Raw genomic sequence first — 27,260 nt, forward strand, 5'->3', positions numbered from 1 at the left:
GGAAGATCCTTCTCCTACCTGGCAGCCAAGACTTGGAATGCCCTCCCCATCCACCTTCGGCTGACCCAAGACCATCTCTCCTTCAGGAAACAGCTCAAGACCTGGCTGTTCGAGCAGTGATGGACCCCTCCCCCCAGAGCCTTGAGACCCTCCTGGGTGAGTAGCGCGCTATACAAATGCCATGATCGATTGATTGATTGATTGATTGATTGATTGATTGATTTGTCAAATTCCAAGGACTGCATAATACCTGCAGAGAAATGGGTCTAGCATTTTGGCAGCATTTATAGTAACACCAATCTAGCAGAAGCCGTGGGACACACAGTTCCCGGACTAGCTAGTTCCCCTCTCCATTTCAGAACAAACAAGTTCAATAAAGCCAATATTTCAATAACAGGTGGAAAGGCCCCTGGTCCTGATGAGGTACCAGCTGATCTATATAAGGCTGACCCCAAAGTTTGGGCCAAGATTTTAACACATGTTTTTAATGCTGAATGTGCTTACGGCTTCCCCTTGTCATGGGGAAAATCAGTTATTTTCCCCATCTTTAAAAAGGGTTCCTGTGAAGATCCGGCATGTTATAGACCAATTTCGCTTTTAGATTCTGCATCCAAAATTATGGGTAAGGTAGTTCTGGATCACCTCACAGCCTGGCTTGACCATGCCAATGTTATCTCTGATCTCCAATATGGATTCAGGGAGGGGAAAGGGACACTAATTCAATGCCTGAATCTCCCTTTGGTGATCGGGAAGTACACCATTGCCAATGGAGGGGCCCTGCATCTGGCCTTCCTGGATCTAACCTCAGCTTTTGAATATATAAAATTGTCAATAGTTCTAATGCTGTATGTGCTTACGGCTTCCATCAAACATAACAACACTCTGTAGTGACTATTGTTGGTGATTGCTAGCCATGCTAGGCTGGTAAACAGCCCTGTTCTTTTTTTTTCTCCACCCCAAGAGCCCTTCTCAAGCACATGCATATATTTAGCTTACAAAAGGCCCAATGTATTGAAAATGCTTTTAGTTTTTCACCCTCGCAAATCGTGCTTTTCCCAAAGCTCCAGGCTTTAAACGAATGAAAAAACAAAACGCAGGGTTCAAAAGTAGTATCGCCAGTGGTGCATTTCATTGCAACACACAATCTCAACATTACGATTTTGTGTGAGCTGCAAGATAAAGGGGCAGCAAATAGGTTTTTTCTTTTTCTTCAAACACCGGGGGAAATGTATCAATGGTCTGCAGTTGCTCCTTTGGTCTGAAAGGACTAGTCATTTACTAACTGGTCTAATCAGTTAGTTAGCAAACAAGAGGGTTTTTGTTCCCTTGTGGAGTTGATCCAAATATCTGAGTCAAGCGCAAAGTGAGAGATATGTGCTTGCAGCAGACAGTTATCTGCTGCATGACATTAAAACTGGCCCTATCTTCATGACCTTAACAACATTAATGACAAAAAGATGGATTGATATACGAACAATGAGTGTTAAAAGTTAAGGCAATGCATGTCAGCGATTTAGTTCCTCTCTTACTTCAAGTTTTACTGAATCTTGCCTCCCTCAGAGTTAGCTATTTAATCATGTCTTTCTTTTTATATATTTTTTCCATTCATACTTTGAGCTGTGCAGGTGTTTATAAGCGGCTTTAATTGAGAACTCTGACGCTGAAGCCAAAGCAAAGTGGCTGTCAGTGGGTTGGCCTCTCTGCAGAGCACAAGGAACAATGAACATGTATTCCAGTTGTAACTGCAATTGTGTGAAAATGTGTGCGAAGGAGGTACACAGATGGCAAAATATTTACAGGGCGGAAGCAAATAAAATGCTTACATGTGAGTGAGAGCAGTGTTTGTTTGGAGGTGGTGAGGTGAGGAAGATGCAAGAAAGTGCATTCCGGGAAGAGTGAAAAGAAGGTGCTGAAGAGGAAAGAGAGGTGGTTGAAGATATGCAGATGGACGAGATGTGCAGAGAAAAAGGACATATATATCTAATAAAAGCGTACATAACTGAAAGCCAAAACTCTTTCCACAGGCCTCAATACAACTGACATTTCAGAATTTAAAGATTTTGAAGGTTAATTATTTATCACAAATTCTTGTTATAACTCATTATGTTAAACAGCTAATAACCATTGACAAAGCCAATCGTCGTTTTAGGTATAGGTCAGTTGTTGTGTTATATATCTGGATACAATTACATCTCAGAGAGAAACCAAAATACTGGTCATGTAGAAACACTCTGGGAATCACAGTCATTTATTTTTCATCCCACTTAAAGACCTGTCTTCACATAGTTCTATATGACTGATTGCAATCAGCAACTGAGGGTCCTTCCCGAAGCCTGGTTTGAGCCTTTTCTTCCAAAGTTGATGCTGCAGCAAGTGCAAGACTCTGGGCAAGCACACACTTTAAAAGGCTGAAGTTGTCATGTTGTACAGTTAGCACATTACAGTAACCGTTGAACATGTTAATGCAGTAAGATATAGGGCAGTTTTTTAAAATTTGTTTAATATTTCAAAACTACATTTTCCAACTGCTTTCTAAGCCTTTGTTTATCACTAAATTAATTTGCTTTAAAATACACCATTTGCCAATCTTTTTTTCAATTTTTGTCTCTGAAGGAGGATCCAGCCAGGGCAAGGACTTGACCTATTTCACTTGAAGGAGTTGCAAGCTTGCCCCCTATTCTGAAGTCTAAATGCCATCAAAGACTTCCTTCAACCCTGCAACAGCACCTGGACTCTGCCATCTGTGGGTCTTGGCCTGCCAAGTGGTGCCAATCCAGTCCCGGACCCTTCAAGGGTGAGGTCTGCTGTAAATTGATGTAGTGAAGCCATTTGCCATGATTGGATTTGACGCAGATGCAGGAACTAATTGACAACATTGCTTTGACGCACTGCACGGCTCAATGTTTAACTTTTTGGTATCTGTTAGACTTAAGACCAAAATGTAAGTTTAACTGAAATAAAAGTCTAACTTTATCACTCGTAAATTCCCTTTGTGAATACCGAAAGTCGTAAAGTTAGACTTTCGTCTGAGTTTACCTTTGTGAATTGGGCCCCTAGTTTGTTTGCAACATGCATTTTGAACATCTTACAAGAAGACCCTGAGGCGATATTTTAGATTGTAAATATTCACATCATGGTCGATGACTTAGAATAACGCCTTGCTAGGCTGAACCGGATAATAACAGTAACAATCACACAGAAACACGGTTAAATAATTACCTAAAAAAATAATCTAAAATTGCTTACTTGAATGTGATTATTATTTTATTTATTTATTTAAAGTTTTGTGCAGCACGAACATGACCCCGGAGGGTATCAGAGCGCTTTACATGGGTATAGGTAGGCAAAGGAGAAGAGGTAGGAGAGAGAAATCATGGAAACAATTAGACGATACACAACCAGGGCAAGCAGAGATTGGTCGGGAAAGGAAGCAGGAGGCTGATAGCGAAAAAGGAGGGCAATGTACATAAAGGGCCAATCAGACATAAAATTAAAATAAACAATCAATTGGAGGCAATATGAGCCCATCAGCAAGTTCAGTTCAGCACATAGATCATTAGAGTAGTTTGTTCAAAAGTAGCTTTTTGACTTCCCTTTTGAAGGCAAGAGTAGAGGGAATTAGTCTTGTATCCACTGGGATGGAGTTCCAGATTCTCGGGCTGATTCCAGAGAATGAACGTTTGTGCGTTTTAAGCTTCTTAAATTTCTTGGGCTTGAGCAGCAGAGTGCCAGTACTCCTTGTGGATCTGGAGCCCCCCCCGAAAGTTCCAGTTTGTTTGCCAGGTAGATAGGGGTGTTGAAATGTAATGCTCTATGGGTCAAACAAGCGATCTTAAGTATCCTGGCTTCGAAAGGAAGCCAATTGAGCAATTTGAGGTCCGTAGAGATGTGATTGGTCTTCTTAGGGCCCGTGATAAGTCTAGTTGCAGCATTTAGAGATGCTCTGATGGGTGCTAAGCTGATTTTGGGCAGACCGCAAAGAGTTGCATCGGCGTGTTCTAGTCTGGAAATGACAATTTAAAGTCATCCTGGGGAAGATAGGGCTTGAGTTTCCTTAGAATGCAGAGTTGAAAGTTCGCTCCTTTGGTTGATGATCTGATATGATCTTGCATGTTTAAGTTTTTGTCTAGCACAACTCCCAGTGATTTAGTGGAGTCAACGATGTGCGGAGCGCATTTGAGGGCGGTGAGGTTACTGAGAAATTTCAAAACAGTGGGGGTTTGCTTAGAGGGTGAAATGAGAAGGAAATTAGTCTTGAGGGCATTTAATTTGAGATGGTTGAAGGTAAGCCAGTTAAGGGGTTTGAGAAGGGTTCCATTGAGAGATTTGATGTCATCAGGGGAGGAGATTTTCATGTATAGTTGGGTGTCATCAGCATACATGTGATATTGGATGTTGGAGTCTTCAAGGATAACAGTCAGTGGTTCAAGGAAGGGGTTGAAGTGAGTGGGGGAGAGGGAGGAGCCCTGGGGAATACCCAGAGTGCACGGACTTGGGTTGGAGAGATACTGGTTGGATTTGACCCTTTGTGATCGGTTGTTGAGGAAAGAGGCAAACCATTTAAGGACCGTGCCAGAAAGCCCCATTCTGTGTTCTAAAAGGAAGAGTAAATTGTCATGTTTGACAGTGTCAAAAGCCGATGATAGATCGAGTAGGATTAAAAGGCAGGTTTCATTTTGGTCAAATAAAGTGAGAGCATCGTCCACAATGTGTGTGATGGCCGTTTCAGTGCTATGCCCAGTGCGGAAACCCAATTGGAATTGGTCTAGCACCTTCGCTGCGGCGGCTATTCCGCCGCAGAGCTAACGGTCGCATGGGGGGGCGCGCGGCTCACCTGCGCGGGTGACAGAACCGTTCCATCACTGCTCGTGGGTGAGCTTTGCTTGTGACGGAACGGTTCCATCACGGCCCCGCCCGCTTAATGAAACGCGCCGCGCAGGCGTGAAATCAGCACCGCGCAGGCGCGGCAAGTGGGCCGTGACGGAACCGTTCCGTCATGAGCACAGCCCACCCGAGGGGCGTGACGGAACGGTTCCGTCAATAGCATTGCAAGAGTTAAAAGCTGGAATTGCTCAATGTGTTTGCGTAGTTGTTCGGGAACGCATTTCTCCAGAAGTTTCACCAGGGTCGGTATGTTTGTGATTGGGCGGTAGTTTTTCAGGTCAGAGGGTCAACCAAGGTTTTTTTTAGAATCGGGAGCACTAGGCCTGCCTTCAGACAGATCGGGATCTCACCTTGAAGAAGTGAGGCGTTGATGATTTTCGACCAAAGAGGTGCTAGTAAGCCTTTCATTTCTTTAAAGAAGTTAGCGGGGAGCGGGTCATTGAAGTGATTTGAGGGTTTAAGGGTAGAGAGAATGTTGAGGATGGTGCTGTCATTGAGGGGAGTGAAATGAGACCAAGAGGCATTGTTTTTGAGTGAGAGACCCAGAGGTGAGGGCAAGGGTGTGGAGACCTCGGCATCAGGTGAGGGAGAGAGGGTGAGTGCAGCAGACCTAAGGTCTGATTCTATTTTATTCATATTTACAAGGAATAATTCAGCCACCGCATCACAGTTTTTTTGCGGGAGATGGTGAGCTGAGATTGGGTGGTGGTGTTGTTGGATTGTTATTTAATGAGCTCAAATAGACGTTTCGGGCGGTTTTTACCTGAGTCAAGTTGGTGCTTGAAGAAATTGGCTTTCACCATTTTAATCAGTTTATTGTATCTGCTTCTTTGGGATCTTGAAGCGGTTAGCCGATCCGTGGAGGGGCAGGCTCTCCATTTGCGTTCAGCTAGTCTGAAATTGCGTCTGAGCTCATTTTGACTTTCATTGAACCAAGGTTGGGAGTCTTTTATGTGTATTCTTTTTAGTTGAAGAGGGGCCGTATCATTCAGGACAGATAGCATGGCATTGGTATAGTGGTCGGTGAGGTCATAGACGTCAGACATGTTAGATGGCGGCGGAAGGGAGAGATTGAAGCGATCTATGAGCTCATTAACGCTAGTGTTATAGAGCGGTCTTTAACAGTGTTTAAGATTGAGTGGTTGCGCAGATTTGTGGTTCCACCTTTCCGGAATCAGGAAGTTCATAAAGTGATAGTCAGACCAGTCACAGGGGAGAAGGGATTCGAGAACAATGGAGTTGGGGTTGGAGATGATGAGATCCAGTGTCGCGCCTATGTTGTGAGTGGTTCAGAAAAGGGGGTGGTGATGAACAGAGTGTCTGAATTAAGCAGACCACTCTTACCCAGTCCAAAGATCAGGGCTTGATCCATCACCATTATTTATCTCACTGCACCATCCCAGCTCAGAACCTGGCTATATGCAAATCAGTCTGTCCCTGGCCCAGTGCATCATGGGAACAGGGCAGACTAAACTACCAAGCCAATTCTTCACTAGAAAGGAGACAAGCTACAGGGGACCGGTTTCTGGCATTTCAGCCTTCTTCGGCCGGCTTGCTTGAATCCTGATGGTGCAGTGAGAAAGGGACTCATGTCTGAGTATACCATGCCACACCTATAGTGGCCAAAACGATTCAGAAAAGGGGGTGGTGATGAACAGAGTGTCTGAATTGAGCAGACCACTCTTACCCAGTCCAAAGATCAGGGCTTGATCCATCACCGGTATTTATCTCACTGCACCATCCCAGCTCAGAACCTGGCTATATGCAAATCAGTCTGTCCCTGGCCCAGTGCATCATGGGAACAGGGCAGACTAAACTACCAAGCCAATTCTTCACCAGAAAGGAGACAAGCTACCGGGGACCGGTTTCTGGCATTTCAGCCTTCTTCGGCCCGGCTTGCTTGAATCCTGATGGTGCAGTGAGAAAGGGACTCATGTCTGAGTATACCCTGCCACACCTATAGTGGCCAAAAATGATTCAGAAAAGGGGGTGGTGATGAACAGAGTGTCTGAATTAAGCAGACCACTCTTACCCAGTCCAAAGATCAGGGCTTGATCCATCACCGTTATTTATCTCACTGCACCATCCCAGCTCAGAACCTGGCTATATGCAAATCAGTCTGTCCCTGGCCCAGTGCATCATGGGAACAGGGCAGACTAAACTACCAAGCCAATTCTTCACCAGAAAAGAGACAAGCTACCGGGGACCGGTTTCTGGCATTTCAGCCTTCTTCGGCCCGGCTTGCTTGAATCCTGATGGTGCAGTGAGAAAGGGACTCATGTCTGAGTATACCCTGCCACACCTATAGTGGCCAAAAACGATTCAGAAAAGGGGGTGGTGATGAACAGAGTGTCTGAATTAAGCAGACCACTCTTACCCAGTCCAAAGATCAGGGCTTGATCCATCACAATTATTTATCTCACTGCACCATCCCAGCTCAGAACCTGGCTATATGCAAATCAGTCTGTCCCTGGCCCAGTGCATCATGGGAACAGAGCAGACTAAACTACCAAGCCAATTCTTCACCAGAAAGGAGACAAGCTACCGGGGACCGGTTTCTGGCATTTCAGCCTTCTTCCGCCCGGCTTGCTTGAATCCTGATGGTGCAGTGAGAAAGGGACTCATGTCTGAGTATACCCTGCCACACCTATAGTGGCCAAAAAACGATTCAGAAAAGGGGGTGGTGATGAACAGAGTGTCTGAATTAAGCAGACCACTCTTACCCAGTCGAAAGATCAGGGCTTGATCCATCACCGTTATTTATCTCACTGCACCATCCCAGCTCAGAACCTGGCTATATGCAAATCAGTCTGTCCCTGGCCCAGTGCATCATGGGAACGGGGCAGACTAAACTACCAAGCCAATTCTTCACCAGAAAGGAGACAAGCTACCGGGGACCGGTTTCTGGCATTTCAGCCTTCTTCGGCCCGACTTGCTTGAATCCTGATGGTGCAGTGAGAAAGGGACTCATGTCTGAGTATACCCGGCCACACCTATAGTGGCCAAAAACGATTCAGAAAAGGGGGTGGTGATGAACAGAGTGTCTTAATTAAGCAGACCACTCTTACCCAGTCCAAAGATCAGGGCTTGATCCATCACCGTTATTTATCTCACTGCACCATCCCAGCTCAGAACCTGGCTATATGCAAATCAGTCTGTCCCTGGCCCAGTGCATCATGGGAACAGGGCAGACTAAACTACCAAGCCAATTCTTCACCAGAAAGGAGACAAGCTACCGGGGACCGGTTTCTGGCATTTCAGCCTTCTTCGGCCCGGCTTGCTTGAATCCTGATGGTGCAGTGAGAAAGGGACTCATGTCTGAGTATACCCTGCCACCCTATAGGGGCCAAAAACGATTCAGAAAAGGGGGTGGTGATGAACAGAGTGTCTGAATTAAGCAGACCACTCTTACCCAGTCCAAAGATCAGGGCTTGATCCATCACCGTTGTTTATCTCACTGCACCATCCCAGCTCAGAACCTGGCTATATGCAAATCAGTCTGTCCCTGGCCCAGTGCATCATGGGAACAGGGCAGACTAAACTACCAAGCCAATTCTTCACCAGAAAGGAGACAAGCTACCGGGGACCGGTTTCTGGCATTTCAGCATTCTTCGGTCCGGCTTGCTTGAATCCTGATGGTGCAGTGAGAAAGGCAGTCATGTCTGAGTATACCCTGCCACACCTATAGTGGCCAAAAACGATTCAGAAAAGGGGGTGGTGATGAACAGAGTGTCTGAATTAAGCAGACCACTCTTACCCAGTCCAAAGATCAGGGCTTGATCCATCACCGTTATTTATCTCACTGCACCATCCCAGCTCAGAACCTGGCTATATGCAAATCAGTCTGTCCCTGGCCCAGTGCATCATGGGAACAGGGCAGACTAAACTACCAAGCCAATTCTTCACCAGAAAGGAGACAAGCTACCGGGGACCGGTTTCTGGCATTTCAGCCTTCTTCGGCCCGGCTTGCTTGAATCCTGATGGTGCAGCGAGAAAGGGACTCATGTCTGAGTATACCCTGCCACACCTATAGTGGCCAAAAACGATTCAGAAAAGGGGGTGGTGATGAACAGAGTGTCTGAATTAAGCAGACCACTCTTACCCAGTCCAAAGATCAGGGCTTGATCCATCACCGTTATTTATCTCACTGCACCATTCCAGCTCAGAACCTGGCTATATCCAAATCAGTCTGTCCCTGGCCCAGTGCATCATGGGAACAGGGCAGACTAAACTACCAAGCCAATTCTTCACCAGAAAGGAGACAAGCTACCGGGGACCGGTTTCTGGCATTTCAGCCTTCTTCGGCCCGGCTTGCTTGAATCCTGATGGTGCAGTGAGAAAGGGACTCATGTCTGAGTATACCCTGCCACACCTTTAGTGGCCAAAAACGATTCAGAAAAGGGAGTGGTGATGAACAGAGTGTCTGAATTAAGCAGACCACTCTTACCCAGTCCAAAGATCAGGGCTTGATCCATCACCGTTATTTATCCACTGCACCATCCCAGCTCAGAACCTGGCTATATGCAAATCAGTCTGTCCCTGGCCCAGTGCATCATGGGAACAGGGCAGACTAAACTACCAAGCCAATTCTTCACCAGAAAGGAGACAAGCTACCGGGGACCGGTTTCTGGCATTTCAGCCTTCTTCGGCCCGGCTTGCTTGAATCCTGATGGTGCAGTGAGAAAGGCATTCATGTCTGAGTATACCCTGCCACACCTATAGTGGCCAAAAACGATTCAGAAAAGGGGGTGGTGATGAACAGAGTGTCTGAATTAAGCAGACCACTTTTACCCAGTCCAAAGATCAGGGCTTGATCCATCACCGTTATTTATCTCACTGCACCATCCCAGCTCAGAACCTGGCTATATGCAAATCAGTCTGTCCCTGGCCCAGTGCATCATGGGAACAGGGCAGACTAAACTACCAAGCCAATTCTTCACCAGAAAGGAGACAAGCTACCGGGGACCAGTTTCTGGCATTTCAGCCTTCTTCGGCCCGGCTTGCTTGAATCCTGATGGTGCAGTGAGAAAGGGACTCATGTCTGAGTATACCCTGCCACCCTATAGTGGCCAAAAACGATTCAGAAAAGGGGGTGGTGATGAACAGAGTGTCTGAATTAAGCAGACCACTCTTACCCAGTCCAAAGATCAGGGCTTGATCCATCACCGTTGTTTATCTCACTGCACCATCCCAGCTCAGAACCTGGCTATATGCAAATCAGTCTGTCCCTGGCCCAGTGCATCATGGGAACAGGGCAGACTAAACTACCAAGCCAATTCTTCACCAGAAAGGAGACAAGCTACCGGGGACCGGTTTCTGGCATTTCAGCATTCTTCGGTCCGGCTTGCTTGAATCCTGATGGTGCAGTGAGAAAGGCACTCATGTCTGAGTATACCCTGCCTCACCTATAGTGGCCAAAAACGATTCAGAAAAGGGGGTGGTGATGAACAGAGTGTCTGAATTAAGCAGACCACTCTTACCCAGTCCAAAGATCAGGGCTTGATCCATCACCGTTATTTATCTCACTGCACCATCCCAGCTCAGAACCTGGCTATATGCAAATCAGTCTGTCCCTGGCCCAGTGCATCATGGGAACAGGGCAGACTAAACTACCAAGCCAATTCTTCACCAGAAAGGAGACAAGCTACCGGGGACCGGTTTCTGGCATTTCAGCCTTCTTCGGCCCGGCTTGCTTGAATCCTGATGGTGCAGTGAGAAAGGGACTCATGTCTGAGTATACCCTGCCACACCTATAGTGGCCAAAAACGATTCAGAAAAGGGGGTGGTGATGAACAGAGTGTCTGAATTAAGCAGACCACTCTTACCCAGTCCAAAGATCAGGGCTTGATCCATCACCGTTATTTATCTCACTGCACCATTCCAGCTCAGAACCTGGCTATATCCAAATCAGTCTGTCCCTGGCCCAGTGCATCATGGGAACAGGGCAGACTAAACTACCAAGCCAATTCTTCACCAGAAAGGAGACAAGCTACCGGGGACCGGTTTCTGGCATTTCAGCCTTCTTCGGCCCGGCTTGCTTGAATCCTGATGGTGCAGTGAGAAAGGGACTCATGTCTGAGTATACCCTGCCACACCTTTAGTGGCCAAAAACAATTCAGAAAAGGGAGTGGTGATGAACAGAGTGTCTGAATTAAGCAGACCACTCTTACCCAGTCCAAAGATCAGGGCTTGATGCATCACCGTTATTTATCTCACTGCACCATCCCAGCTCAGAACCTGGCTATATGCAAATCAGTCTGTCCCTGGCCCAGTGCATCATGGGAACAGGGAAGACTAAACTACCAAGCCAATTCTTCACCAGAAAGGAGACAAGCTACCGGGGATCGGTTTCTGGCATTTCAGCCTTCTTCGGCCCGGCTTGCTTAAATCCTGATGGTGCAGTGAGAAAAGGACTCATGTCTGAGTATACCCTGCCACACCTATAGTGGCCAAAAACGATTCAGAAAAGGGGGTGGTGATGAACAGAGTGTCTGAATTAAGCAGACCACTCTTACCCAGTCCAAAGATCAGGGCTTGATCCATCACCGTTATTGATCTCACTGCACCATCCCAGCTCAGAACCGGGCTATATGCAAATCAGTCTGTCCCTGGCCCAGTGCATCATGGGAACAGGGCAGACTAAACTACCAAGCCAATTCTTCACCAGAAAGGAGACAAGCTACCGGGGACCAGTTTCTGGCATTTCAGCCTTCTTCGGCCCGGCTTGCTTGAATCCTGATGGTGCAGTGAGAAAGGGACTCATGTCTGAGTATACCCTGCCACACCTATAGTGGCCAAAAACGATTCAGAAAAGGGGGTGGTGATGAACAGAGTGTCTGAATTAAGCAGACCACTTTTACCCAGTCCAAAGATCAGGGCTTGATCCATCACCGTTATTTATCTCACTGCACCATCCCAGCTCAGAACCTGGCTATATGCAAATCAGTCTGTCCCTGGCCCAGTGCATCATGGGAACAGGGCAGACTAAACTACCAAGCCAATTCTTCACCAGAAAGGAGACAAGCTACCGGGGACCAGTTTCTGGCATTTCAGCCTTCTTCGGCCCGGCTTGCTTGAATCCTGATGGTGCAGTGAGAAAGGGACTCATGTCTGAGTATACCCTGCCACCCTATAGTGGCCAAAAACGATTCAGAAAAGGGGGTGGTGATGAACAGAGTGTCTGAATTAAGCAGACCACTCTTACCCAGTCCAAAGATCAGGGCTTGATCCATCACCGTTGTTTATCTCACTGCACCATCCCAGCTCAGAACCTGGCTATATGCAAATCAGTCTGTCCCTGGCCCAGTGCATCATGGGAACAGGGCAGACTAAACTACCAAGCCAATTCTTCACCAGAAAGGAGACAAGCTACCGGGGACCGGTTTCTGGCATTTCAGCATTCTTCGGTCCGGCTTGCTTGAATCCTGATGGTGCAGTGAGAAAGGCACTCATGTCTGAGTATACCCTGCCTCACCTATAGTGGCCAAAAACGATTCAGAAAAGGGGGTGGTGATGAACAGAGTGTCTGAATTAAGCAGACCACTCTTACCCAGTCCAAAGATCAGGGCTTGATCCATCACCGTTATTTATCTCACTGCACCATCCCAGCTCAGAACCTGGCTATATGCAAATCAGTCTGTCCCTGGCCCAGTGCATCATGGGAACAGGGCAGACTAAACTACCAAGCCAATTCTTCACCAGAAAGGAGACAAGCTACCGGGGACCGGTTTCTGGCATTTCAGCCTTCTTCGGCCCGGCTTGCTTGAATCCTGATGGTGCAGTGAGAAAGGGACTCATGTCTGAGTATACCCTGCCACACCTATAGTGGCCAAAAACGATTCAGAAAAGGGGGTGGTGATGAACAGAGTGTCTGAATTAAGCAGACCACTCTTACCCAGTCCAAAGATCAGGGCTTGATCCATCACCGTTATTTATCTCACTGCACCATTCCAGCTCAGAACCTGGCTATATCCAAATCAGTCTGTCCCTGGCCCAGTGCATCATGGGAACAGGGCAGACTAAACTACCAAGCCAATTCTTCACCAGAAAGGAGACAAGCTACCGGGGACCGGTTTCTGGCATTTCAGCCTTCTTCGGCCCGGCTTGCTTGAATCCTGATGGTGCAGTGAGAAAGGGACTCATGTCTGAGTATACCCTGCCACACCTTTAGTGGCCAAAAACAATTCAGAAAAGGGAGTGGTGATGAACAGAGTGTCTGAATTAAGCAGACCACTCTTACCCAGTCCAAAGATCAGGGCTTGATGCATCACCGTTATTTATCTCACTGCACCATCCCAGCTCAGAACCTGGCTATATGCAAATCAGTCTGTCCCTGGCCCAGTGCATCATGGGAACAGGGAAGACTAAACTACCAAGCCAATTCTTCACCAGAAAGGAGACAAGCTACCGGGGATCGGTTTCTGGCATTTCAGCCTTCTTCGGCCCGGCTTGCTTAAATCCTGATGGTGCAGTGAGAAAAGGACTCATGTCTGAGTATACCCTGCCACACCTATAGTGGCCAAAAACGATTCAGAAAAGGGGGTGGTGATGAACAGAGTGTCTGAATTAAGCAGACCACTCTTACCCAGTCCAAAGATCAGGGCTTGATCCATCACCGTTATTGATCTCACTGCACCATCCCAGCTCAGAACCGGGCTATATGCAAATCAGTCTGTCCCTGGCCCAGTGCATCATGGGAACAGGGCAGACTAAACTACCAAGCCAATTCTTCACCAGAAAGGAGACAAGCTACCGGGGACCAGTTTCTGGCATTTCAGCCTTCTTCGGCCCGGCTTGCTTGAATCCTGATGGTGCAGTGAGAAAGGGACTCATGTCTGAGTATACCCTGCCACACCTATAGTGGCCAAAAACGATTCAGAAAAGGGGGTGGTGATGAACAGAGTGTCTGAATTAAGCAGACCACTCTTACCCAGTCCAAAGATCAGGGCTTGATCCATCACCGTTATTTATCTCACTGCACCATCCCAGCTCAGAACCTGGCTATATGCAAATCAGTCTGTCCCTGGCCCAGTGCATCATGGGAACAGGGCAGACTAAACTACCAAGCCAATTCTTCACCAGAAAGGAGACAAGCTACCGGGGACCGGTTTCTGGCATTTCAGCCTTCTTCGGCCCAGCTTGCTTGAATCCTGATGGTGCAGTGAGAAAGGGACTCATGTCTGAGTATACCCTGCCACAACTATAAAATATAAAATTGGCTTTCACCATTTTAATCACTTTATTGTATCTGCTTCTTTGGGATCTTGAAGCGGTTAGCCGGTCCGAGGAGGGGGAGGCTCTCCATTTGCTTCAGCTAGTCTGAAATTGCGTCTGAGCTCATTTAGACTTTCATTGAACCAAGGTTGGGAGTCTTTTATGTGTATTCTTTTTAGTTGAAGAGGGGCCGTATCATTCAGGACAGATAGCATGGCATTGGTATAGTGGTAGGTGAGGTCATAGACGTCAGACATGTTAGATGGCGGCGGAAGGGAGAGATTGAAGCGATCTATGAGCTCATTAACGCTTGTGTTATAGAGCGGTCTTTAACAGTGTTTAAGTTTGAGTGGTTGCGCAGATTTGTGGTTCCACCTTTCCGGAATCAGGAAGTTCATAAAGTGATGGTCAGACCAGTCACAGGGGAGAAGGGATTCGAGAACAATGGAGTTGGGGTTGGAGATGATGAGATCCAGTGTCGCGCCTATGTTGTGAGTGGGGCTGTTACAGAAATGAGTGAGAGAAAGGTCGGTAAGGAAGTTTTTAAGGGTTGTAGCAGCCTGATCAAGGGGGTTATTCCAGCGGAGATTGAAGTCACCTTGGAAGATCTGAGAGGAGGGACGCCCCAGGTTGGAGGAGATGGTTTTCATAACGTGTTCGATTAGTTGGAGGTTATCACCTGGGGGGTGATAGAAGATGTGAAGGCTGCATAAGGGTCTGTGTGTGCTGGTGATATCTATGGAAAGGTGTTCACAAGAGGAGAGATTAGCTGAGCGGGATTTTTTGCTGTGAGAGAGTTGCGAAAGATACAAGCAATGCCACCTCCTAGTTTCTTAGCTCGGTTGAGTCTGATAATGTTGTATCTAGGAGGGACTAATAGGTCAAGGATAGGGCCAGAGGAGTTGTTGAGACATGTTTCTATGAGGATAAGGAGGTCCAAATCTTGGGCTAGGATAAAATTGGCAAGGTCAGTGGCATGTTTTACCGCTGATCTGCAGTTAAGTAGCATGCATTTCAGGTGTGATTTGTGCATGGTGTCAGTGGGTGCAGGTTGTGAAGTGGGGATCTGCAGAAGGTTACTGAAGTTTATGGAGTTGGCTTTAAGTCTGGGCACTCTAAGAGGGTTATAGATGATGGATCGTATGGGATCCGCAGTATCATGGTTGGTGAGTTGATTTAGGTGCAATGAGTGGGGCTGTATGGGAGCATAGAGCAGGGCTAGAGATATTCAAAGAGAGGGAGGTGAATTCAGGGAGGATATGAATTATCCAGCAAGGGTAGGAATGTAACACCAGAAGTCTTGCAGAAGTGTGGCCGCCTTCAAATGCATTGATAGTCCCTTTGGGATTTCTTAACTTTGATAGGACTTGCCACATTATTTTGAGTGAAAGAAACCCTTGCCCTCCCTAAATTCTTAAAAAAAACAGAAATGACCACAAAAACACACAGCTATATTGCATGGACTCCAAGCATACATGTTAGAGACTGAATAGAGAGTGACGGCCATTTTTATGAGGCCAGTTGGGTCGCACTTGCACCAGGCAACGTGGTGCTTGCGCAACGCAGCTCAAAAAGGAGATTTATGAACCCACGCAAGGCCACTTTGAGTGGATCTGAGTGGCTTAATGAATCTGGAGAAACGCAATGCAGCACAAATCACTGCAGTGCGTTACTCTGCCCTTGGAAGGCGTTCCATGGGCGTTGCATGGATGTGCCCATGCAAGTCCCATGGATTTTGATGCATTCCCAGATATACCAGAACTAATAAACCTGGGACTGCGGCAAAATGCTACGCCTTCCAAGGGGAGGTGTAATGAGCAGAAATATCTTTATTCCTCCTCATTACTTCCTCTTTCTTTGTGAGCTGCATTCTGCAGCTGACAGAAAGCTGAATATGCCTCAGGGGATTGTTTTTGTGCAGGAAGGCGCCCTTATCAGATCATGGGACGTATGGAGCTACCACAGATACTCGACATTCTAAAATTTGCCCTTGATGACCTTATAATAGCCAATACCCTTTCAGATCAATAGGATAGAAAGACCGTTAAACCTTCAGGCATATCCCACTTAAGACAGTGAGGACTCTTACTTAATGGATGATAATCATCACTATGAGCAACATTACATACACAGAACAAGCACTCATCTGAAAAAAAGATATGTATCCAGTGTGGGATCAGTGTGTGCTTCCTCCCATAACTAGCTACCCAAATTTACTTTAAAATACCTTTATTTCATTAGTAATGGCAGGTCAGATCCAACAGCCTTCTATCATTCACTGAAAGAAGAAGAACCTCAAAATAACTTAAATCCCATTCCTAAACTCATATATTCCTCTATATTTGATGCAAATCCTGCAGTGAATGCTGTGAGTATTGCAAAGAAAACTTTAAACATTTTTGGAGGTACAACATGTTGGTAAATCCAGAGTAAAGACGCTGTCTTTAGAGCGTGTGTAATTCCCCAAGACATTATTTTTTTAACCAAACTGTCTAGAACATGTTTCTAGGATTTAAGTCCACAAGGGACTAAAAGAAATGTTCTGCTCCAAAAGTCAATTCGATCCAGTTTTAAAAGAGGAAAAGAAAAGAAAACATTACTGATTCTGAACCGAGTGATGTGTTTCACAATGGTACTTGGTAGTGGGTCCTGCCCCAGCTCAAGTTAACATGTCCTCTTTGGTGTAACACATAGATGATTGCAGTACACATGGTTTGCATGTTCTCAGTTGCACAGTAATGGCGCAGTGCGTTTAGGGTTCTTGTTTGGGATTAGACAGGTATGAGGTCTTCTTCATGAGGTCTTTTTCATCAGCATTGAGATCTTACGACTTTATGGACTTATAAATAAATATTATAAGGTGTTGCATATATCTCTGCGTGCTTTGCTGTGCATTTTATGGCACTGTGAGTTAAACCTGATCCCCACTCCAGCAAAATGGATGCCAGCCGTGTACAGAATGACGTCATGTGAGAGGGTCATGCAGCAAGTGAATGATCAAATGGAACAGTTCATCCTAACCACACGTGTTACAAAACCTCCTTAGGTGAACCAGGATAAAAGACCACACATAACCCTCCCACCAAAGTAAGAGGAAACATTGACTTCCGGGGCAGAGGTCAGGCACTTACCGTAGACCCTCAGCTCTCTGGTGGCTGTTACTGGGAGAGCACCACTCAGTGTCACACTCACGGTGTAATTTCCGCTGTCGATTGTCTGCAGGTCTCTGATCTCCAAAGATCCGTCTGGGCCACAGGTCTCCCGACCCGTGTATTGGGGGCCAGGGAGATGAAGTGATTTTGAAACGACGTAATAGCAGATCTGCTGTGGATCAGCCGCTCCTGTCCCTCTGTACCAGGCAGACGACTGTATATCCACAGTGTCCGGGGCGGTGAGGGTGGCCGTCTGTCCCACTCCGGCATGAATCACTTCTGCAGCCGCCCCCTGAGTCCAGACACCAAGACAGACTGAAAGGAAGAAGAGTTGACTCTGGGATTAAAAATATTTGTGAAAATACTAAACCACCACAGACATTAGTCTTGCCTCCACCAATGGGAAAGGACCCCACGGAGAGAGGATTCCTGCAGAGCAACACACAAATAGTGGGAGGGAGACGCCATGGGGGTCGGAGACACTAGAATGCTCTGAAGGATAGAGATAGCCTTGAGTATTTAGTAGTAAAGGATTAAGTACCTCTTAGTCAGCAGACTCAACCACATGAACTTCTGAGTCCACTAAAGCAAACTGAAATCACATGGTTTTCTGCACTGTAAAAACACATTTCAGCACATTTCTACTCTTGGAAATAATACATGTTAATTTAGTACAATTATATGCTATTTTGAAAGTACAAATATATTTTCTAAATTAATTTGCATTCTATAGCGAGATTACATATTGATTAATCACATTTAAACATGGCTGTTTTAATTAATTAAGCATGTTTTACATGAAGTGGTACAAAAGGGGGTGGTGATGGACGGAGCATCTGAACCAATCAAACACTCACACCCAGTCAACAGATCTGGGTTTAATCCATCACCGTTCTTTACCCCACTCTGCCACCCCAGTTCAGACATGGCTGTATGCAAATCAGTCTGACCCTGTGCCTCATGGGAACAGTCCAGCCCGAACTGCCAAGCCATGCCTTCCCTGGACCGGAAACAAGCTTCCGAGGACCGGTTTCTGGCATTACAGCCGTCATCAGCCCGGCTTGCTTGAATCCAGTGGCAAAGTGAGCAAGGGACTCACGTCTGAGCATACCCTGCCAATTTATGGCGAACAAAGTGATCAAAAGGGGGTGGTGATGGGCTAAAGAACGGTGATGGATTAAACCCAGATCTGTTGACTGGGTGTGAGTGTTTGATTGGTTCAGATTCTCCATCCATCACCACCCCCTTTTGTACCACTTTGTTCGCCATAAGTTGACAGCGTATGCTCAGACGTGAGTCCCTTGCTCACTTTGCCACTGGAGTCAAGCAAGCCCGGCTGAAGACGGCTATAATGCCAGAAACCGGTCCTGGGAAGCTTGATTCTGCTCCAGGGAAGACATGGCTTGGCAGTTCGGGCTGGACTGTTCCCATGAGGCACAGGGTCAGACTGATTTGCATATGGCCATGTCTGAACTGGGGTGGCAGAGTGGGTTAAAGAATGGTGATGGATTAAACCCAGATCTATTGACTGGGGGTGAGTGTTTGATTGGTTCAGATTCTCCATCCATCACCACCCCCTTTTGTACCACTTTGTTTTACATGAAAGCACGTTTAAACTGAAAGCATTCTGACCAGGCCTTATTCCATATTTTCACATGTAGGCACCAAACGTGTTACCCCTATAAAAGCATCTGATTCATGTTTTCCCTTTTCATGCACTAAGTCTGCCACTTAAAAAAACAATACATTTGACCAGGCCTTATGCCATATTTTCATTTTGCTTGCGCCAAAATCTGAGTGCCGTTTTAGAAATGCTGTCTGCAGCTTTTTGTCATATAATAATGCACACATAATATAGGTGAAATCTGAGCTCCATCAAGTGCCCCTCCTTTCCCTGAGTTTACAGCCTATTAAAGAAAATATCTGCCTCCAGCGACCTTTCCTTATTGTGATCTCTTCTCACAGAGCTGTCACTAGGGGGCAAAGGGGCTGGTCACTGTGAGAGATAGTCTCTCCATCACTAGCAGATGGATGATCGGACTCTCAAACTGTCCGATGTGAGGAATGACTAGCGCCTCTTATATCAGGTGTGAGTAGCTCCTCCGATATCTGGAGTGAGTAGCTTCTCCGATATCAGGAGTGAGTTGCTCCTCCGATATCTGGAGTGAGTAGTTCCTCCGATATCTGGAGTGAGTAGCTCCTCCGATATCTGGAGTGAGTAGCTCCTCCGATATCTGGAGTGAGTAGCTCCTCCGATATCTGGAGTGAGTAGCTCCTCCAATATCAGGAGTGAGTAGCTCCTCCGATATCAGGTGTGAGTAGCTCCTCCGATATCAGAAGTGAGAAGTTCGTTCAGTTCTGGTTTTCCTTGCATGTTTAATGCGTAATAACAAAGTTGGCAGTACCATAAATCACAGTACTAGATGCATTACTCGAATTTTGAAATGGAAATTTGAGAGTTTGAGCAAGGCTGGTAATACCTGCGGTGATGTGTAAAGGCAGAGAAGTGACACATCATGGAATGTGATGATGTCACGGTTCTACATTTTTATGGGTGTCAATTACTCCTGTGCCCCCTGTGAGGTAGGCGTGTTGAACCTTTGTTGAATAAACTTCTACCTTTGACAATCTAATTTGTGTGGAGCAGTTCACTACAGAACCTTAAAGTGCTTGTGGTGTTGCGCTCTAGTTGTTGCACGTCACGCCGTGACGTGACGTGCTGGCTGCCATATTGGCGGCTGCGCGCGCATCTAGGATTAGAGGCGCGAAAGCCGGCACCGAAGCATATCGGCTCGGCGCTCTTTAGGGACAGATTAGTAATAAATAGAGTTGCAGCCTAACTGATGTGTGGAGTCTTTATTGGGGAAACCCACTACTTTACAATGGCGAAGAGGACGGGATCCCGAACCCCTGCGCACTAATAGAAAAAAAATAAAACAGGAAATACACCGGAGGATACACCATTATACCGGTGAACCGAAGATCCAGAGCAGGGAGCAGGACAGCGGTGCCAGGCAGCCACAGGAAGCAGGACAGCAGAGCCAGGCAGTCAAGGGAAGCACACAGTCGAGGATAGGCAGACAAGCTACCACACGAGGTACCCTACCCTAAAGAGCGCGGCAGAGCCCACACCCAACCCGACAACCACGCAGAGGGTGGAACGAACAGACCCAGGCGGAATAAGGGTGAGCGCGCCAAATTGCAGGGTGCACCACAGAAAAAGGGAAACCGCGCTGGATACCTCAAGTAAGGGCGAGGGGGCTGACGCAGAAAGTCCCCAGTTACAAGCGGGAAAACAAGAGCCAGACAACACTCCAGGCAGTCCCAGAAGCCAAGGGGGCACACCACCCACGGTTAAAAGTGAAAAGATGAGCGCGCAAGCGGGATACGCAATGGCGCCAGTGCAATTCCTGCCCAGACCAGGAGAACCACTCATGAAGTGGGAAGATTGGAGGGAGTACATTGACAACTTCATAGAAGTCTTAAAAGACGAAAATGAGGAAAAGTTCAACCCCAAGAGGAAAAAGCGCATCCTACTACTCAACCTAGGCCCAGAAGGACTCAGAATTTACAAGAGCCTGGTGCCCAAGCAAAGAGGAAGCACGGACGACAATGTATATGCCCATGCCATTGATGACCGTAACGAACACTACAGGCCGGCAGTGTGTGTATCAGTCTACAGGTTCAATTTCCAGCAAAGGAAGCAACGTCCAGGAGAGACGATAGAGGAATACGTAGCGGCCTTGAAGAAACTGGCGGCCACATGCAAGTATGATACGTGGGAAGATGAATTCATCAAAGATCAGATAGTGATGCACACCACGAGCACGGCAGTACAGGACAAGCTGTGGGCCAGCGGGGAAACCACGCTGAAGGAGGTGATGGTAATAGTCAAGAGGGCAGAGTTGGCGCGCAGGTGCGCGCAGGTGCGCGGAAGCGACGAAGAAGGAGTCGGCCCCCAGCACCATGGTGAATAAAGTCGACGAGGAGGGGCCCGCAGAGACTACAAGTACAAGGGGCCGTCATCAAAGGAACCCAACAAATGGCAAGGCAACCCGGGCCCACCAGGAAAGCAGATGGGGGCAACAAGAAATCGTGCTACAGGTGTGGAAGCTGGTCCCATGAGGCGCACGACAGGAAGTGCCCAGCGTTCCGCGCCAAATGTATGTACTGTGGCATCGTGGGCCACTATGAGAAGGTATGCCGGAGGAAATCTTCCAAAAGCATGGTAAAATGCATCAGCCAAGATTGTGGAGAACTGGAAGAAGGCACAGAGGAGGACGTCGTCACTGTACTTTGCATATACGACCATGTGTTGAGTGTGGAAGGCAGAAGAACGACAAAACCGGTGCTGGAAATGACGATAGGGGGAGTACCGATAAGTGTGGTGGCAGACACAGGCTCGCCCTACACCATCGTCCAGAGAGCGGTGTGGAACGAAATCTTTGTGCCACATATAGGCCCAGAACTGGAGAAGCTGGACATCCAGCCAGTCACATACAATGGGGACCGTATACCCATGGCAGGATTCAGACCATTAAAATTTGAGTTCAGAGGCCGCTCCGCTTTCTGCAAGCTATACATATCGGAGAGAGGGCCCTCGGTGTTAGGATGGCTGGACCAAGGCGACCTGGGCATCAAGCTGGACCCAGGGGGCAAAGAACAGATACTGCTCACCGAACTTGAAGCCTGGCCAGATCTGGACAAATGGAAGAAAGAGTACCCCAAAGTATTCGGAGGCACGGTGGGAAGAATGGAGAAATTCTCACATAAGATAATCCTAAAGGAGGAAGCCGTACCAGTCGCCCATAAGGTGAGAAATGTACCCCTAGCAGTGAGAGAAGCAGTACAGGAAGAGCTGCAGGACTTAGAAAAAAAGGGGATCATCGAACCAATCACGTGTGCGGAGTGGCTCGCGCCGTTGGTGGTAGTTATGAAACCCAGCGGGAAAGTCAGGTTGTGTGTCGACCTGCGGGAATTGAATAAGAACATTGTGGTGGAGAAGTTCCCGTTGCCCAGAATTGAGGAGATGCTGGCCAAGACTAGAGGAATCAAGTGGTACTCCACTATAGACTTGACCTCAGCTTACCATCAAATTGCACTACACCCTGAGAGCCGGAAATTAACATCGTTCATCACCCCGTTCGGGTGCTATCAGTTCCACCGCATGCCGTTCGGGTTGGCCTCGGCGGCTGCGGTGTTCCAGAAACTGATGCACCAACTTTTCAAGACATGGATGGCATCCAATATTTTCAGGATGATATCCTGGTAATGGGGCGAGACAAACTGGACCATAATGTGAAACTCGGCAAAGTACTGAAGATCCTAGACGGTAAGGGCCTCACGGCAGAATGGGCCAAGTGCCGGATAGGCATGGAGTCGGTGACCTACTTAGGGCACGAAATCGGGGTGCGAGGAGTTACCCCTAAAGCAGAGAACGTGAAGGCGATCTGTGAAGCGCCACCGCCAACCAACAAAGAGGAGGTCAGGTCATTTCTGGGCATGGCGGAATACTATAGTAAGTTTGTGCAGCACTTCGCCACCAAGACACACCACATGAGTCAGCTGACGAGAGAGAGTACTGAGTTCCGTTGGACGGAGGAGGCACAAAGTGAATTCGAAGTCATCAAAAGAGAGGTGGTAGGAGCAATACCACTCCAGGGTTACGACCCCCAGGGAAAGACAGTGCTTATCACCGATGCCAGCGACAAGGGGCTGGGTGCTGTATTGATGCAAGACCGAGGTCAAGCAAGGACGAAGACACTCAGCTTTGCATCCCGCACGCTGAGCGAAACGGAAAAGAAATACAGCGTCATCGAAAAAGAGATGCTGGCAGTCGTGTGGGCGATGACGAGGTTCAGGCAATTTCTGTGGGGCACACGGTTCCAGTTGAAAACGGATCATAAGCCCTTACTGAAAGTAATAACATCCAGCGGACATGCCAGCGCCACGCCTAGGATCTCGAAGATGACCCTGAAACTACTAGAATTCAGATACGATGTAGAATACATCCCCGGCAGCAGGAACAGAGTGGCAGACTACTTAAGCAGGGCGGCGGCCATGGAACAAAGCGAGGAAGACCAAGCAGGGATGGAAGAATTGGTGGCACTCACGGAGGATCAAGAAAGAGAAATCGGAAATCAGGAGTGGAAAGAAGCTTACGATGAAGACCAGACCATACAGGAAGTGAAATTATACATCACGAAGGGATGGCCGGACAAGAGACGGACCAGCGAGGACCTTAAGCCATACTACAAGATCAGAAAAGAGTTGTCGATGGATGACCAAGGAGTATTCGTGTACAGGGGAGATAAGGTTATCCCCCCGGCAAACATCATCCCCAAATTACTAAGCATGCTCCTTGAAGGCCATTTGGGAATAGGAAAAATGAAATTGAGGACCAAGCAAAACTACTGGTGGCCAACAATGGATGTACGGGGCGAGAGACACGTCAGGGACTGCTCACAGTGCCAAGGAGCAGACAAAACACTCAAGCTGCTACGCCCAGCAATAGGAAAATTTGACCCCCCGCAGAATCCGTGGGAAGAGCTGTCGGTGGATATCCTAGGCCCGATTCTGGATGAACAAGGAGTTCAGAAGTACGTGTGCGTCCTCATTGATAGGTATTCGAAGTGGCCAGAAGTGAAAGTGGATGAGGCGATGGATACAGAGACCATCATAAAATTCCTGTCTGACACCTTTGTGAGAGAGGGCATCCCCAAGTCCATCCTGAGCGATAATGGCCCCCAATTCAGGTCAGACAAATGGAGCAACTTTATGCAGAGGCATGGGATCATAGCCAAACATACGTCTGTATACCATCCGGCTGGAAATGGAATGGTAGAACGATTTAACAGAGTAGTGATGGGGTCGGTGCAAGCAGCTATCTCCAGCCACAAAGACTGGGAAAAGGAGATAAGGCACATGGTGTGGGCGTACAGAATCACCCCCTTCCAGATCCTGAGGGGTCGTGAACCATTCACTCGGGACAACCGCGTATGGAAGGAAAAAACCATAACGAGCAAGTGGTCCCCAGCAGTTGTGCGAGCCAATTTGGAAAAGGCACAGGCCATCTACTCGAGACACTACAACAACCGCAGGAATGTGAAAGAGACAGAACTGGAAAGAGGCGAGTGGGTGCGAGTAAAGTTGGCCACGCTACAAAGAAAGGGAGACAGCAAGTATAGTAAGCCTATGCAGGTCAAGGAGGTGTATGGCAGAGCGGCTCTGTTAAGTGACGGAAACGTGTGGTCCCAGGATCGCATGGCAAGATGCAATAGAGTTCCACGATGGAGCCAAGGTGGAGCAGATTCAGAAGACATAGAGGAAGGAAAAGCGGAGCAGGAGCTAGCGGATGTGGAGCTGGACGAGAAAAGAGGGGAACAACAGGAAGAGAGAGATGACGACGGCAGCCAGGAAGCTGCGAGGGAAAGAGACATGAGGAGACGAGATGAGAGCGCGGCAGCGCTTAGAGGTGGAGGGGCGGACGTAGAGAATCAGGAGAAAGAGACTCCATCCACCCCGGTGAGGCTGGCCCGGAGGTTGGAGAGCCGTGGTGAGACCGGCAAGGTTTCGAGACTTTGACATGGACAGTGGACTGTGAGTTACAGTTTCATTGTTGGGAAAAAAGGAAGATATGTGGTGTCGCGCTCTAGTTGTTGCACGTCACGCCGTGACGTGACGTGTTGGCGGCCATATTGGCGGCTGCGCGCGCATCTAGGATTAGAGGCACGAAAGCCGGCACCGAAGCATATCGGCTCGGCGCTCTTTAGGGACAGATTAGTAATAAATAGAGTTGCAGCCTAACTGACGTGTGGAGTCTTGTAACCAGGGCCCCCGATGCAGGGCGCGAACTGACCATTTGTAACCCCCCCTCTTATCTCCACAGCCTCCGCAACCCCCAGGATGGACCGGAATGGAGAAATACAGCTGCGATGAGGAGGAAGAGTGTGGGCCCTTTAACTGGACTGAAGGCCCGATGGAGGAGGAGGAGCCACAGACTCTGATAAGAGGCGGTGTCGATAGCCCCCAGGTGTGTTACTACACCGGAGGAGCGGACAGTGTGCAGCAGAGCGGAGAGGCGGGAAGCAGCGTGGAGGAGTGGAGCAGCAGAGTGAGGTGGATCAGCGAGGAGAGCGTAGCAGAGACGGAGAGACCGGAAAACAGGGAACCGAGTACAGTACCTTCATCCCGAGAACCAGCTGGGACAGAGGAGCCGTCGGGAGGAGGAGAAGAGAGTAAACCTGAAGAAGTGGAGAAGCCCGGAGGACAACACCACAAGCCGCCCAGCCGTACACCAGGAGGGGTACGGCTATCAGAGGTGCATAATCGCTTCCTGGGTTGGTGGAGAAAGAAAGGCAGATGCCTGACCTAGTTAAAAGTAGCCTCCCTTATCGGCCTGGGATTCCTGCACTACAACCCCCCCCCCCCTCTCACGACTTGCTTGTACTTGCACTGGGTGATTCCCTCACTTCCCCTACCCTGATTACTGATACAGAACCAGCTAGTGTACTGATACGCGCCTCTCTTCTGTTTCCTTTGGTGTCGGGTGAGTGTGAGACATAACGGAGCCTCCGGAGCCCTGCAGAAGGAGGAGCCCCGTCCGAAGAAGGTAGGAGGGAGTGCTCCGGAAAACCCGGCAGGAACGCAGTCGATCACCACGAAGAGTAGCGGCGAAAAAGACTTGTACAGATACATTGCTGGAGAAAATAAAACCAAGTACAACCAAGACACGTCTCCTGCCCATTCTTAGCCCCGCGGTTACAGTGGTGGAGAATGCAGGCATAGACTCCGTCTGTACAACCAAGATGGAAGAAGTGGTTCAGGCGCTTGTACAAGGACAGGAAAGATTGGAAAGGCTGGTCGAGCAACAACTACGTGCAGCAGAGGCTGACAGGGAGCTCATAAAGGCGGCCGTGGTGGTTCGAGCTCTCGATCCCCCACTAGCGACTGGACCAGTGGCCGTAAGCGGAATACCCCACAGTATAGGAGGGGTATCATTGCAAAAATATCAACCCGGTGAGTATCCGGACGCTTTGTTGCTTAATTTTGAGAGGGCTGCCAGAGCCTGTGGCTGGCCAGGCGCGAAATGGCCGTTCTTCCTGGCCTCGTTGTTAGTGGGTGAGGCTCAAGCGGCCTACCAGGTGGCAAACCCCCGAGGTGACACCTCTTATACATTTTTGTGAAGTATCAAGGGCCCCCTGATAAGGATAAAGATCCTGGGTCAGGGAAAAGGTCAATGTGAAGGTATCAACCCAGGCTATATTATAGACAAAACACTAGCTATGTCCAGACAAATTTCTGTTCCAAAAAGAATGAGCATAAACTATAACACAAACAATGAAATTGATATCAAAAACGATCTGTTTTAATTAAAAAGGATTAATTTTTACAATTAAATTTTGTATATACAATGAATTGATACATAAAAAAGATATTCTTTATAGATAAAACATATGAATTAAAAACACTGAAGGACAATAATTTTTGTCCTATCTACTATTGCTGTGGCTGTAGTCTGTCAGTCAAGGCGTTTCGACACGTCGTGGTGTCTTCATCAGGACAATTATATTTGCAGCCAATTTTTCTAGAAAGAACAGGATATTTTTAGTTCTTATCATCATTTAAAAAAGTGTTATAGTTCATATTCACATTATGTTTACTGATAGCAAAATCGAGACTTTCAGTTTAGTTAATATTATTCATTTAAACTTTTCTTTAAAACATATACCGTCTCTTTATACATAGCTTAGTGTCACAAGGTTTATTGTTACATGGAGGTACCTAAAGATAAAAAAGTGTAGACACATTTTTATTCTAATGACTCTTTGACATAACCAGGGAAAACCTGTCTCTCCTTGATCAGATACTCCTGTATGAGTAATACATTTGCTATATTTAATAACAATGATACATTTGCTGTATTTGATGAAACTTGGTAGGATCTTATAGGCAACAGTATTTTTGTCACATCATATTTGATACATAACTTGCAGTTCTATAATTGTTGTC

At 47.5% G+C, this 27,260-nt stretch overlaps 1 protein-coding gene across 4 annotated transcripts in view; it reads right to left on the reverse strand.

The window, feature by feature from the left end:
• LOC147706585 (cell adhesion molecule CEACAM19-like) overlaps positions 1-27,260 on the reverse strand; it is a 190,441-nt gene that overhangs the window by 96,198 nt on the left and 66,983 nt on the right. For all 4 annotated transcript variants that reach the window (XR_015297669.1, XM_086933066.1, XM_086933065.1 and 1 more), the window contains exon 3: positions 17,229-17,564. Coding sequence is in view for 3 of the 4 variants with exons in the window: in XM_086933066.1 (XP_086789192.1) it covers positions 17,229-17,564 (336 nt within the window). In the remaining variant the exon portion in view is untranslated. The remainder of the gene's footprint in view (positions 1-17,228; positions 17,565-27,260) is intronic.

Source organism: Lissotriton vulgaris, chromosome 7, assembly GCF_964263255.1.
Source record: "Lissotriton vulgaris chromosome 7, aLisVul1.2, whole genome shotgun sequence".
Lineage (NCBI taxonomy): Eukaryota > Metazoa > Chordata > Amphibia > Caudata > Salamandridae > Lissotriton > Lissotriton vulgaris.